At 39.9% G+C, this 16215-nt stretch overlaps 1 protein-coding gene across 2 annotated transcripts in view; it reads right to left on the reverse strand.

Moving 5' to 3' along the window:
- HDH (histidinol dehydrogenase) overlaps positions 1-11396 on the reverse strand; it is a 57049-nt gene extending 45653 nt beyond the window's left edge. Inside the window, exons 1-4 of one of the 2 annotated variants that reach the window (XM_089453216.1) lie at positions 11137-11396; positions 10912-11036; positions 10757-10809; positions 10540-10612 (exon numbers count right to left, since the gene is read on the reverse strand). In XM_089453216.1, the coding sequence (XP_089309342.1) occupies positions 10540-10612; positions 10757-10809; positions 10912-11036; positions 11137-11251 (366 nt within the window). In that variant the 5' untranslated portion in view covers positions 11252-11396. Of the gene's footprint in view, positions 1-10539; positions 10613-10756; positions 10810-10911; positions 11050-11136 lie in introns of both variants that reach the window. The other variant, XM_089453217.1, reaches the window with a different exon arrangement.
- Positions 11397-16215: the final 4819 nt, after the last annotated feature.

Here is a 16215-nt window from a genome sequence, read left to right on the forward strand (position 1 = left end):
ACACAATCTTCTCTTATTATTATTAGAGTGCGTTTTCTTACTTCATCAAATAGTTACCAAAACAAAGGAGACAAGAACACAAGATATTGGCTTTCTACCAAGGCCAAAACCTCTCACTCTTTGAGGAAAATCCACACAAAAATTCTTCTTATAGAGATCCCAATTGACGAATACCAAGATCATGACCCTTGACCTATTTGGCCACCCCAAGACCAAGACACCAATCCTCTTCTTCGTCATTGCTGAGATCACCATCATTGTTACTGAAGTCATGAATGTTGCAACACCGAGGCCATCACTACCGCCCCACCGAGATCATTATTGCTGCATCATTGTTGCCCCTTCACCGAGATCCTCACCATAACAATGAGATCTCTATACTGAGATATGTATGTGTATATATATATATATATGAGAGTTGCACTGAGATCTTCATCAAGATCAAGACCTTGTAACTACGTCTTCATCAAGATCATGACCAAGACCATGATTACAACTATGCTGAGATCATGACTGCATCTAGAATGTATGCCGAGACAGAGTGTGTCACTGTGGGATCACCGAGATCCTCCTCATCACAACTATGTCGAGACTGTGACTGTGTCTAGAGTGTATGCCAAGAGTGTATCATTGTGGGATCACCGAGATCCTCCTCATCACAACTATGTCGAGACTGTGACTATGTCTAGAGTGTATGTTGAAAGTCTATCACTGTGGGATCACCGAGATCCTCCTTATCACAACTATGTCGAGACTGTGACTGCGTCTAGTATGCCGAGACAGTGATCACCAAGATTGTGAGGAGGTCGAGACTTCATCTCTGTGGTACCCATCTGAAAAACACAGAGATGGTTGTCTGAATTCTCTACCTTCTGTGGTGACCCTAGCCGCATATATAGTGGTTTGCCTCTACACTTGAGCCGACATGTCATGCTGAACGGGTGTGTCTCCATATGTGAGCCGACTTGACTTCCTTTGCTATTGTTTGGAGGTCGACTTCTTCAAGAGGGATTGTGTTTGTCTTTGGAGGGCTTCTAGACATTTCTATAGACTTGTATACATTAAACCTAGGCTCAAGAAGAGCTCTTCATACATGACATTAATTTGAGACTCTAAATGACAAATCCTATTATTCTGAAATCACTTGTTCATGAAACCCATGAAGTAAGTTTACAATAATAATTTTGTTCTCTTTATTACATCATTTACATCAGTCATAATTACATGTCATTATAAAGACCAAACCTAGTTACACTTTTTTCAACAATGCCAAAGCCCACTATGGAAGGGCATGCCATTATGAAGTGCCCACTTGTTGACCATGGTTTGCAAGCTCTTTAACTCGATTTCTTTAAATGACTTGTTGTACTGGAAGGCAAGGGAACACATTGGATCTTATGCAGGATTATAGATGGTTTCCATTTTGGGTTTGGTTTCCCTATACGGGGTCCTAACCCTTCAGAAGACTACATTGGCACATGTAGGGTGTGTGCAGAGAGTCATGGGCCTCCACGGCAGTAGACAACATTCCATGCATCCCCGGAGATGTTCAAATATTGCTCGACTTTCATCTATTAGACGAGGAAGATACACCTAGTTCACCATGCCAAGTCGGCCCCATAGTTGTATCATGCACTTGGCAAATGACCCATGACTTGTATGTTGATGTGGCATCACTTACATTATCATCTCAGCCCTTACAAATGGTCTACAAGCATCTTCAATCTACTTAAAGACCCAAGAGGTTACTTATGTACCACCCCACACCCATTGGGAGCACCACATGTTTATTATTTGGAGAACAAGGGTCCAACCCCTTGTCCACTACTTTTGGGAGTCCTATTTCTCATTATGGCACCTATGGACTTCATCAGGTCTCTTAGAAGGCCCAACGACATGTATTATTGATCATTCAACCTCTTGAGAGGCTTATTCTTTTGTTTATGAGCTAGTTTGGTGGGCTTGTCACCAAAAGTTAGTTATTTTGCACATTATTTTATTTTAGGGGCTAATGTAGGCCTAATTAGCTAAATTGAACTCATTAGAAGTGTATAAATACAAGTGATGTGAATTCATTTTAGCATCATCACTTGGATTGGACTTGTATCTCTCTTGAGAATTTCACTATCCTTCTTGGAGGACGAATTTTGGAGCATGGAATGAATTTTGATGTTTGGATTATTTTCTCGTCTTGGAGCTTCTTGATTGGAAAATTCTTGATGGAAATATATACTCTTAATACATGTAAGTACAATTTAATGCTATTTTCTTTTCTATTCTTGTCACATACATTGTAGTTGGGATTTCGCTATACTAGGGTTAATTTACTGCATCCATTTATGTGAAGTTGTGGAAATTCTGTTTCTAGATAGTGATGCTTCATGCATGGGCCATGTATTATGAATGAATGTTCCTAGAGATGCTTCTTCATTGAAATTCATCTTGATAAGCCATCAATCTTGCAAAATGAAGTATAAAGTTCTTGAAGTTGCTTTTGTTGCTGCCCTAATGCTATGTGAAGTTGTCTTTGAGGCCTCCTTGACATAGAAAATTCAATGTCCATAGTCATAATTACTCTTGACTCCAAATCTCCCCAAATGATTAGGCAATGGTCCACTATAAGGTGATCACCTTAAATCTATTTTCCTTCTCCCTCTCCTCTTCTCTAGGTCTAGTCCTCTAGGTCACCTAGGGCATCAATTATCTCACAATCTAGCCATCCAAATACTTCGGTTTTTGTTCAACAACTGTGTTGGTGTGTCCTCAAGAAGCCCTCCAAATTTAATGAGATCCGACGATGGGATCTTGAGATATCACAACCCCTAGCTCGAAGACCAATTCTTGCCCTTAGTTTCCATAGGCTAGAAACCTCACTGGGATCCTTGCATTGCCTTTTATTGAAAATTCATCCCTTTCCCCTCCCTAATTAGGTCAAGCATATCATTGGTTGTTAAATCCTATCCCCTTGACCTAACCTCAGGTCCACTTGGTCCCTTGTGGTCCCATGCACTATCAAGGTTAATTCTTCAAAGATCACTTGAAACCCAAGTTTCCACAAGAATTCTAGGGCTTAGGGATCTCCTTTATAAGACACCTACTCCAAACCTAACCCTTGAAATTCTCCCCAAGCCCGCCCTTGAGAGCCTTCCATCTTGTCTTCCAAGACAAGCAAGCCACATATTTGAAACTCTCTTGTGAATAGGCTTCCATGATCACCTCGCACCCTATCATTGGTCCATCCATTTCGTGATCCTTATCATAACAGGTCTCCTCTATCGGTGAAAGTCCGTAAATATTATGGAGCCTTAGTCGAGGTGACAGTGGGTTATCACTCCATTGTTGCCCTTAGCCTAGTAGTAGCCCTTCAAGGATCCCCTTTTAGGACCCCTGCTAATTTGAGCGGTAATAGGTTATATTCTTTATAACGGGGTAAAAACAATTTTGTCCAATGTTGGGGCAACGTTGTGCAAATATTGGGTCGGCTAGGGCAAAAGAGCCCAAAATTAGGGGTTGCTTACACAACCTTTCAAATATGGAAGCCCATAGAGAAAACTATAAATTCAAGAGAGTTAGAATTCATTTGTTCATCGAATTGAAATTGAGTTGTTTATGTTTTCTTGATCCTGAGGCCATGACGGCTTTAAGACCCCTTTTATCCTACTAATTTCAGTGGTGAAAGATTCCACCCTAGTTAGTAAATTTCTTCTGTTTCTTTTTTGTTATGTTCTAGAAAAAAATAGGAAGAAATCATCTAGTAGAAGGGCATCAAACTAATGGAAAGGTCAAGCAAATTTCGTGAGACTGTTCAAGATCTTTTCAGTGTCTTTCCTCTATGTTCAGTGAAGGTTTGTGGGCAAGTTGTGGAGGGTTTTGCAGAAGCTACCCTAATGCACTTCGGCTTTCTTGAGGCCCAGCTCGCCCCACCCCCCTCATAAATGTCATTTCTTGATCAGAATTATGAGTTAAACATAGCTCTAATTTGCAAGGTGACCCTAGACAGAACAATGACTCCTTCCTGGAGCAATCTGAAGGGGGGTTTTCTAAGCAAAAACAAGCAGCATTTCAAGCAGTACCGAGTCTCCCCTAAGGCTATTCGAAGGGTGACATAGATCTATGGCAAAACCAGAGTTCCCTAAAACAAACCAACAATCCTTGTGCCAAAATTCGGAGGAGTTCATGAGGGAAACCAAAGGAAGACCTTGAGAAAAGATTTGAACATCTTCATATATAGATCTATTCTGAGTTTATTCAATATCATTTCTTGTCAAGAAATTGTTCAAATCTCTCTGGATTAGTCTAGACTAGTTCAGTCTCTGGTTAGGGTTACTTATCAGTCAAGATCGATTGAATTTTGAGACTGTACTGAAACTGTTGAATCTGGAACTTTCTGGAACTGTTGAATGGTTGAATCATAGCTACTATATTAAATGTTTTATTGTGTTGATTGAAGGAACAATGTTATTTACTGAAGATTGTGTTGTTTATTTACATCTGTAATATTGAATAATTTGTATAATTTCCAAGCCACAAAGGATTTTGTTGAAACCCTAAGTTACCATAGGGCAAAAATTTCCCTTGGATATTACATCCTTCTTTTCCTTAACCAACAATGTTGTTCTAAGCTTCTCTGAAACAGGAGGCACATACCCCAACAGAGCCCCCTTGAACTAAAGCTCGACACATCTCAATAAATAAAGGTGATCATGCAACAATAAATGATTTAATGATATGAAGTTGAGATAGAACAAAAAAAAGCCAATGGTAAGATCAATCTCTTCTCGACTCTCTTGCTAAAATATCTTGTCCATTGGACTAAGTGCCCTCCTTTTTGTTGCTTGACCTACACCCCTGGAACTCCCAAATGGATAATTGTTTTTCCTCAAGAATGCAAGGGGATCCTCATTCTTGTTTTTCTTAGATGTTGCAGCCACCATTGCCACACCAACATTGGCCTCTCTTTCTAGTTATTTCCTCTTACATGCACTCACTCCTACACATGCTCCAATTCCACAAGATGTGCCCAACAAATGCCCTTTCACACAGAAATAGGTGCTCTTGAATTGATGGTTGCAAAATTTGCATGTCCAAAGAACATTGCCTCCTCCCTTTAACTTGCTCCCTAGCTCTTGATGTCTTGTAGCAATACTTCCACAAGGGACACGATTTTGGCATGTGTCCGACACGAGTCAAACTCGTGTCCCTCACCTCGAACACAAGTCAAACTCATGTTGGGCACATGTCATCATCGTGTCGTGTCCAACACGAAGGATTCAAGACACAAGGGGGGGGACGTGTCATGTGACTTAGCTTGACATTCTCCTAAGTATCCTGAAATGTTTGTTCAAACCATGGTGGTCTCCTTACAGAACTGGTAGGAGATGTTGTTGACTCCTGCCCACCTGAAGTCTAACTCCCTAGCATGTCCAAAGAACATTGCCTCCTCCCTTTAACTTGCTCCCTAGCTCTTGATGTCTTGTAGCAATACTTCCACAAGGGACATGATTTTGGCATGTGTCCGACACGAGTCAAACTCATGTCCCTCACCTCAGACACAAGTCAAACTCATGTTGGGCACATGTCATCATCGTGTTGTATCCAACACGAAAGATTCAAGACACGAGGGGGGGGATGTGTCATGTGACTTAGCTTGACATTCTCCTAAGTATCCTGAAATGTCTGCTCAAACCATCGTGGTCTCCTTACAGAACTGGTAGGAGGTGTTGTTGACTCCTCCCCACCTGAAGTCTAACTCCTTGAACTGAAAGTAGTTGATGATAGTTGCTCATCTTTCGAGGCCTCCTAGTCCTCGTCCTCTATCACTGGAAGTGGACTTCTTGGATGATAGGTCCTTCTTCACATTCCTGCTAACCATTGTCTTCCTCCTTGCCAAAATGAAAATCCTATATGCCTTCAAAGTCTCACTGTACCCCACAAATATGCCTTTCTCTCGTGAGGGTTGCAGCTTCGTCCTCTTCTCCATAGGAACATGGATGTACACCAACCAACCAAAGATGCGAAAGTGCCCTATCTCTAGCTTCACCCCTATGAATGCTTCCTCGAGAATCTTGCCCCAGAGATCCTGTGAGGACCCTTGTTCTAAACATAAATTGTCATGTTGCATGTCTCTGCCAAAAGAAATATTGGCAAATCCTGGTCACGAATCATTGCTTTGGCAGTTCCTATGATGGATTATCTCTTTCTCTCTGCAACCCCATTTTGTTGAGTCATGAATCATTGCTTTGGTAGCTCCTATGATGGACTATCTCTTTCTCTCTGCAACCCCATTTTGTTGAAGGTTGTACAAGACTATCATCTCCCTCTTGATCTGCTTCCTTGCAAAAATCCTTGAAATCGTTGGAGGTGTACCCTCCCCCATTATTTGACCTCCAGACCTCAATCCTCCTCTTTGTCCAGTGCTCCACCTGGGCTTTGAACTCCCAAAAACAATTGAAGACCTTATCCTTAGCCTTCGTGAAGAAAATCCAAGTATTTCATCCATGAACATGACATAATAGAGTGCCCCCTATGTTGATGCCACTAACATCGGTCCACACACATCCTAAATGAATGAGATCTAACATTCCCTTGGACCTGCTCTCACTGCTTGGAAAAGCAACCTTGACATTCTTGCCAAGTCCACACCCTCTGCACAAGCCTTGTTGCTCAATACTAAACTCTGGGAGACTAGTGACAATCTCCATTAGCATCAACAATGCCATATAGTGCAAATGTCCCATCCTCCTATGCCATAGCTCACAAAGTTTGTCATTGCTATGTACTAAGGCCTGTCTTGGCTTCCCCTGCAACCTATAATGACTGCCCTCTCTAATCCCAATGATCCCTACTGGATCAAGACTAACTCCCTTTGGGCATGAGTACTCTATCCTCCATAGCTGAGACTAAGAGCAAGTTCTTCCTTGATCCTGGCACATATAGCACATCCTTAACCTCTAGTGACCCTCCAGACTCGAGTTGGGAGTGGGACATGATGGTTCCAACACCCCTCACTGCATACCTAGCATCATTGTCAAGCTCTACATGTAAGTCTAGGTCCTTCTCTGTAATATTGTTAAAGAGCACTCGTGTTGTTGTCATGTAGCATCATGCAACATTGTCCAAGTACCAAGCACTCCTAGGGGTGGTGCTAGTAGATAGACAAGAGACCAACAAGAAGTCTTTTTTGAACTTCGTTGCAAACTCATCAAGTTATAGCTCTACTGATACTGCTATTTTTTGCGACTTCCCCTTCCCCTTCTTCTTCTCTGGACACTGGGATGCATAATACCCATTCTTGTGGCAAATGAAGCACTTGATTTTACTCAAGCCCTTCTTCTTGCCCAATTATGAGGTTGACCCCTCACCCTTACCCTTCTTGCCATAACCTTTTGCTTTACCTTTTTTGGCCTAGCTAACCAAGGCCGGGTTCTCTCTCCACCTCCTTGCCATTTGGCCTTAGACTCCTCCTGAGCCTCTTCTAAAATGCACTCATCCTGAAGCTTCTCCTAGTTGAGACGATGCTACTGAGTGCAGATACCCTTGAGAAATGGTTCTCATAACTTGGTGAACCCATTCAACGCCACATTCACTAATTTTGCGTCCTCCACTTTCTCCCCAATGGCTACAAGTTGATCTCACATCCAGGTGATCTTCATGAGGTAACTGGTGATATTATCTGATATTGACATCTGGATGGATCTGCACTTGCTTTTTATGATCATCTGTTGATCCACATTGTCGTTCTGAAATAAATCTATTGGACCCTTGAACATTCCCCTAGCTGTCTTCTTTTTCTCCAAGTGATCCTTCATGACATCGATAATGATTTGTTGAGCTTTAATGTCCTCCTTTTCATTGGCTTCCAACAGTTGTGTATCTATTGGTGACTGAATCTCCATATCAACAATCTCCCAAAGATCATTATCTTTTAGCAGCAAGGTAACCATCGCCTTCCACGATAGGAAGTTAGAAACCCCATCCAACCTATCTTCAAACTTGACACTAGCTGTTGCCATTTCTATATCTGAACAAATATATTGTCGCCTGCTAATTCCTTCTAGCACTCACAAGAATTTATTATTGGTTTTCTGTTGTGCAAACTAAAAAATGAACCTGCTCCTCTTTAGAGATTCTCTGATACCATATTAATTTTCTAACACCAGTAAATGACTATTTATTTCATAGTAAATTTCCTTGCTGCCTTTCAAAATTAAATTTAGCTTTATTGAATAAAAAGTACTATTGGGATTTTAACTAGCAAATAAATAAATAAAACAGTGAAAACAAAACCGTCAATTTCCACATAAATATACACAGAAATATTTGTCCTTCAAAAGCTACCTATCATTTAATAAATTTCCAGGCATACAAGGGCTCCCTTACTAGGAAAATAGCCCACTTCGAAAACAATTTAGCTACAACAAAATTCCGAGAATAAATTGGGCACCTATACAAGTTGTACAGCCCTCCCAAAAATTTCTGAATCAGCCACAAACCACTTATTCCCTGCTGATGTGACCTGTACAACCTGTATGTCCTCTCCAGCCTATTGTACAGCCATGTTACTTAGCAAATTTGTGCCCTAGTCTGATGTAGGGTTGCTGCACGGCCTGATCTATGCCTTACCCTATTGGATCTGCCTGTGTACAGCCACGGCCTCCACATTTGGATGATTTCCCTTGCTGCCATACATTTTTGTTGTCTTCTTTAGGCTGTTGCACACTTGGATGAATGTCCTTCACATAATCACTAAGATCCTCACTTATCTCACTGTGTCTTGTGCTCAATAATGTGTCTTATCCCTTAGCCTAGCGGCTAGCCTTCATTTTATAAGTTTCAGTATTGACTATATCCACAACCCTAATCTCCAAAGTGGTTGATGGTTGAGTTTAGATCCCAACTTCATTTGAGATCAACAGTTGAGATTTATCTGATTCAGTAATGCAAATAACCTCTGCATTTCATTAGATTAACTCACTTTTTCTTATAAAAAGAAATCACTTTAATAATTAAATTAATCACACGTTTAGACATATAAACTTGTGTAAAAATACTTGTCTAAATTACAAACATCAACATAAGTTGTCCTATTCAATCTAGTTGATGAAGAGACCAATTAAAACATACATCGTAGAAAGTTCCATGAGGACCTTACAGGCCCATTTGGAGATCACTTATCATTTTATTTCTCAGTGTTGGCCCTTTAAGGCCACGTCCTGCTTACAATGCAAGTACTTTGAAAGTGGCCCAGCGTGAAGAACAAAACCTTGGTATTGTGGACTTATTAATCTTGTTCGATTTTGGGATCACTGTATATGAAGCTTCGCGCATTTTTCCCAAGGCATTGAAATATCTCAATTCCAAACGCTCTTTGGGGATGTCTCTATTCATTGAATTGTTATGAGAAGACGTTTAACGGTAGATAACATAGATGTTTAAAGCAGATTCCATAAATGTTGCAGGTCGATATAGGAAGACCCTTGTCTTGGTCTTAAAATTGATCTTGGAAGAAAAATCACTCACATTCGGATCTCCTGGGTGATTCAAAAGTGGTGATCAATTGGATTTCTGGTTCCATTGGCATGCACACCGTGGTTCTAAAACCCTCTGTTTAAGCAAAGCAAAGTTTTTCGTGAATAGTCTTACATTCATTGCCTTCCCTCATATCTATAGGAAGTTAAATTCTGAAGCATGTGAATGATCTAAGAGCGCCTTGGAGCTGGCTGATGGAGTTTGGGAAATTCAGTGCAAAGTTTCTGGTGAATAGTGTCTTACATTCATTACCTTCCCCATATCTATTGGAAGTTAAATCCTGAAGCATATGAGTTATCTAAGAACGCTTTGGAACTGTCTGATGGAGTTTGGGAAATTTCTGAGTTTGGAAGGGGGTACCTCTCAACCTCCTACCATTAGATCCATTTATCTCTAGTTTCTGCAGCTGCTTATTAGGACTCTCCATGAGTCTGTTTTTATATGTAGTTTTAATATTTTCAGCTATTTAGCTTGAAGTAATTCGAAGCTATGCTGAGCTCTCTTTACTGATGCATAGCTGGGCATTTGAGTCCCTGGACTGTTTCGTGGGTTTTTAGGTTTTTATGGATATCTTGTGAGTTTTTAAGGATATTTTTCCAGGTTAGTTCCATATCTTCCCCTCTGTTTTATTTTTCAGAGTGGACTGTGTTGAGTAATATGCACATTGGACATCTCACCGTTTTGCTTCTAAATGAAAGTTACGATATTTCCTTAGCTCTGAGTCCCTGGACTGTTTCGTGGGTTTTTAGGTTTTTATGGATATCTTGTGAGTTTTTGAGGATATTTTTCCAGGTTAGTTCCATATCTTCCCTCTGTTTTATTTTTCAGAGTGGACTGTGTTGAGTAATATGCACGTTGGACACCTCACCGTTTTTCTTCTTGACTGAAAGTTACGATATTTCCTTAGCTTTTAAATAACAATTATTTACTTGATTACATTACATAAATAGACCTAAAAGTTTTAAATACCAGAATCTACGAAAAATACAAAAAATGATGGAAAATACTAACCTTTGGATCTGGTAGATCAGCAACACACTCCACAACTTTATCCAAGTTAACACCATCAAACTTGGTGGTATAGCTGTGGATACAGAGTTGAAGAGAGTAATTACTAGCAAGCAAGACAACTTCAATATTTGCCTATATCTCAAAATAGAACCTTGGCAACGGGAATGGGCACTGCCACTTGCAATGGCATTCCCAATATAAAGATATAAATGCATACTCGATAACAGCAGCGTCCCCTCTTTTACGAACATCCTCAATAATTGGCCCAACCTGAGTTGCAAATCCAGCGTGTTAGCCAGCTGAAAAGAGCAAAGTTAGCGGATAACCAATCCTTTTGATGAAATGAACGAGGGGGAATTGAGAACGGCTTACCACACCAAACATAGAAGAAAAATCAAGACGAGGACGAGACTTGAGATTGTGAATCTCTGTAGAGTGGAGGTCTGCTAATCTGTATGTCTTCATTCTAGTAGCTGCAAGCAGTTCACTTCTCGTACCTGTGACAGAGTGCTGTTCGTTCTTTCAATCTGTAAGATTACAGGGCGGATATCTAGTAACAAGACGATGCAAAATGATAATTAAAAGAAACAAATCTACCTGAAGGAGAACGGAGGTTAAGCCTGTTGACTCTGCAGATCAAAGATGGATGTTTAAATGGTGAAATGGATCGGCATGGAATGCGACAGCCCGCCAAGCTTCCCTCCAAACTCATTGCAAACGAACACCCATACAAAGCCTCCTGCAAATTCTTCAAACCCTAAGGCACTCCTAGGATAACATATCGTAATAACTGGAACCGCGTCTCGGTTTTGTTCGAACAACGGTAATGAAATTGTTTGACGGTAGCGAATTGAAAAACGAAACATTATATAATATAATTAAAGAGGTTCCACTACGACTTGTTTGACTTTATCTCTCATTTGATTATGGTTTCGCTTTTAACTCGTCAGGGAAGACTTATTCACATGGGAATTAAAGAACAGAGGAATGGAGATTTATTTCATAATGGTAAAGGCTATATCAAAACATTAAAAATAGGAATACATACATACATACCAGAAGTAAATAATTGCAATATATATTCAATTTGTAATTAATTGTAATATGCATTCGATTTGTAATTAGTTTTTTTTTTTTTTTTTTATTTATAAATTTCATTCCGGAGTAAAGATTTTATGAAAAAACTATTCTCAGGCATTACAAAATAAGTGTGTTTAATTTTTATTTTATTAGCAAATATTTACATGATACTATTGCGAAAGAGGTGTCTATGTAAAATTTGTAAGTCTTTCTTGACTATGGTTGTATGGATAAAAAAAATTATAACAAAAAAAACTTCCAAAATAAAATTTTGAAAGTAAAATAATATGAACTATTAGTTTGATTAATTTTATTGAATGTATTAATATAACGTGACGAATAAATAATATAAATTTATTGAATACTATAAAGATGTAAGAACAGCATAATAATTTAATAAATAAATTTATTAAATACAACAAAGATTTAATAATATCTTTAGACATTTAGCCTCGAGAAGTAATGGAAAAAATTTGACATTGTTGGTTTAACACAATTAAAAATATTATCAAAAAGTAATGAACAAATGATATAAATTTATTTTTTTTGCTTAAGTAAGAGCGGATCTTTCTATTCATTTATTTAGAAAAAAAAAACTAAAATACAAAAGATCAAGGAGGTATGACCTACCAAAAAGACAGGCCAACCAAAGCCTTGTTCCCGAGACATAATCTCAAACAACGTGCCAAGGGCGCACAAAACAAAACACAAAGACCATCTAAGACCATTCGATCCCCACCACAGATCTAGTGACCGAGACTCATTTCGGGGGACTAACAAGCACACTCTTTAACCAGCGATTCGGACGCGATGAGCCCAATGAACCATATTTAATAAGTATATTAGGTCAGTCTGGGGCTTTAACCTCTGAGCACTTTATCTGCCCAAAATCCACCATTTGCGCGCGATCCCGATGAGGTCGTGCGACTAGCACGGAATTTAACCTTTGATTCGGACCCGAAGTTGGATTAATCTTCCGCCTATATAATTTTGAGTCCGGTTTCCTCGGTAACTTTCTTGTTGTTCTCCACGCGAAATGCATGGGATTTCTACGGTTTCGTCGACCTGCTTCCCTTTTATCTGCATCCGTGTCCCAATGAAACAGGATCTGTGTTCTAATTTTGATGTAATTAGGGTCCATAAGTATATCTTTAGCCCATCTAATCTTGTTTGTATTCTTCGGCCTTAGCACCGTTAATATAAAAAGTTCGAGGAGCAATTTCCCGCCCGAAGGCCCAATGGATACTTACCCTCCTTCGCGCTTTTTTCCATATACTAATTTCCCTTGTGGACCAAATTTCTTTGTCTCCCACAGTCTTCATCTTGCTTATTCTCCTTGCTCAGATATAGCTCTTTGTCTAAGGTAGCCTATCTAGAACATTCTTCCCTCAAATGTCCTTGGGGAGTCCCTGTCCAGTCATATCTTATATTGGTTTTTGAACAGAGCACGCCTTCATTTGCCAAGATATCCGCTAATTTATTGGTTGTTCTTCGCACATGGATAAAACTAATGGTTCTCATGTTTTGCAGATGGGATTGAATGCGCTAATAAACTTGCAGTAACCTCCAGTGTCTCGACACTTTGTCTGGTGCTGATCCATTACCAATTTTCTTGACCGAATTAATTATCAATTCGGAATCAGCTTCAATTATGATGTTATGTAGATTTGAGTCCCTTAGGATTTCTAGGCAATGTTCCATGGCCATGAGCTCTGCCATATTGTTGGTGGCCTTCCCCAAATGACAGTAAAAGATGGCTTTTATGAAACCTCTTTCATCTCGTATGATTCCTCCATACCCAGCCGATCCCGGATTTCCTTTTGAGGCTCCATCTATATTGCATTTCATAAAACCCTGAGGTGGAGGTTGCCAGAATTCCTTATGAGTTGTTATATTACTTACTATCTTGTTGTTTCCCTTGGGGGTAAGCCCCAGTAGTCCCAAATTTACAAGTATCTGATTATCCTGATCTTGAGGTTGGTTATCAGGGAGATTTTTTAAAAGGGTTCCTATAGTCTCTTTGAGTTGTCTTATGATCTGAGTCATGATGCTCTGAGGTGACCCAATCTTGTTCTTGAAGATTCTATTGTTGCACTCTTTCCAAACATCCCAGATTATGAAGCCTAGAACCAAAGCCCATGCTTTGTTCATTATTTCATTTGCCGAGAATTTTTTCCTCCAATTCTTCAAAGTCCTGGTAATGTTGTCAATGTCCCTGTCTGTTTGTTTAAAGATTGAAGCCACCCAATTCCATAAAGTGGAGGTGGAAGGACATAGGTTGAGAAGGTGATCCATAGTTTCTTCCTGTAATTCACATAGCTGGCACCTGGATGGTCCAGCTACCCCTCTTTTCCTAAGATTTTCCCAAGTCAGAATTCTTTTATGTTGCATTAACCACTTGAACACTTTAATTGTCGTCCAGATTTGGTTTTGCCATAGGTCCTTCCATACCTTATCAAGGTTTGGGAAATCTAGCCCCAGGGCTATTCGCTTGGCCTCTTTGAGGTTAAAGTTGCCTTCATTGTTTTTACCCCATTTTAGTTGATCTGGGGATGTTGATATTAGAATCTTTCTCTGTTCCAAGATGACCATAAGAGCTTCTGCTTGGGCTTTCAATGGGGAGTCATCTTTGTAAACTAGGTTCTTCCATTTTCTCCATTTTCCATCACTTCTTTCCTGATCCCAAAAGTCATTTACTTTGAGTAACCGTTTATTGTTAGTTTCAATCTTGAGATTGACAAATTCTTCTTATAACAGTCTAGGTTCCTGTTGCCAATTATCCTCCCAAAACCAAGCGAGGTTTCCATCTCTGATTTCCCAAAAACTGTGTTTCTGAACTATGGCTCTATTTTTCCAAGCTTTGTTCCAAATGTGGGAGCCTTTGATGAGTCCCGTCATCTTGATGTAATCCCTTTCTTGCCAATTGCTCGCATATTTCTATTTCCATACTTTGGCCCAAGGGGAAGCCGAATCTTTTAGCCATCTCCACCATAGTTTCGCCCCCAAGACTTTGTTTAGCATTTTAGGGTCATCAAGTCCCAATCCTCCATGTATCTTAGGCTTACATATTTTATCCTAGGCTACCAAAGCCCATTCCTTTTTCTCTTCCCCTTTGCCCCAAAGAAAATCCCTTTGGATATTCCTGATGTGTTGCATTACTCCTTTAGGAGCTAGAAGGACTGACAGCATAAATATGCGGACAATTTGTAGGATAGCTTTTGTAAGCACTAGTCGTCCTACTATATTCAAAGATCTGATAGTCCATTTCCTGATATTGTCCTGAAGTTTATTAATGACCAGCTCCCAAACTGCCTTGCTGAGAGGTTTGTTTGTTAGAGGTACTCCCAAATACCTAGAGGGTAGCATATCTCTTTGGAAGCCTAGAATTCTGGCGAGGTTTCTCTTAATAGCAATGTCAGTATTAAAAAAAAAGATCTTTGATTCACTTAGGTTTACCTCTATTCCTGCAGCAATAGCAAAGTCGTTCAAGATTTGTTTGAAGGCTTGAGCTTCCTTGACTGTGGGTGTACCCTGCAGCATGGTGTCGTCCACAAATTGTTGATGGGTCAAGGTATCCCCATTTAAAATGAGTCTGAGACCCTGGATTCTGCCTTCTCCTTTAGCATATTTAATCGCATCGCCTAGCCCTTCCATCATGAAAATAAAGAGGAAGGGTGAGAGCGGATCACCTTGTCTAAGTCCTCTCGAGGGCTTAAAGGTCTTTGATGGTGAGCCATTTAGCGGGATTGAAAAATTTGGGGTGGTTACAAGGGCCATTACCCATCTTATCCAGTTATGGTCAAAGCCATATGCTATCAGTACTTCCTTGATGTAAGCCCAGCTCAGTTTATCATAAGCCTTTTTTAGGTCAAGCTGAATAATCATACATGCCTGCTTATTACTCTTCAATGAGTGAACCACCTCGTGAGCTTGAATGATGTTATTAAGAATTTACCGGCCTTCCACATATCCAGTTTTCTCCTCAGACACGAGAGTTGGGAGCAAGGGCTTAAGTGTGTTCGCGATTACTTTTGGAATAATTTTATACACCACATTGCATAATGCTATGGGTCTAAATCTGTCCGGTGTGATAGCATTCTCCTGCTTTGGAATCAGGGCTATGAAAGAGGAGTTGAGCGCCTTCAGAACAGTTTTGTTTTTCCTTGAGTCCTCCACCACATCGGGGATATCTTTCTTGACTATTTCCCATCATGCTTTGAAGAAGTCAACGTTGAAGCCATCCGGACCTGGAGCTTTCCCATTTTGCATTTCATTGATGACTTCATTGATTTCCGCTTCATTCACTAGCCTGTTAAGATTATAATTGTCTTCTTTTGTCACTAGCTTAGGAATGTGCTTTGTGAAGTCCTTGATAAATTGAGATCTTTCTATGAGGGGCTCCTCGGCTATGCCTTGGAAGTGATGAACCATAACAGTTTCTATTTCTCGGTGCGTAGTGAGCTGTTTTCCGTGCGTACCTTTGATTTTTGAAATCCTGTTTTGCGACCTATGATCCATGGTAGATTTGTGAAAAAACCTTGTATTTCTTTCTCCTTCTTTTAACCATTGTACCCTCGATTTGTGTTTCCAGAAAAT

This window comes from Pinus tabuliformis, chromosome X (genome assembly GCF_031772625.1).
Source record: "Pinus tabuliformis cultivar Carrire ecotype Pingquan chromosome X, CPIR1, whole genome shotgun sequence".
In the NCBI taxonomy this organism is placed as follows: domain Eukaryota; kingdom Viridiplantae; phylum Streptophyta; class Pinopsida; order Pinales; family Pinaceae; genus Pinus; species Pinus tabuliformis.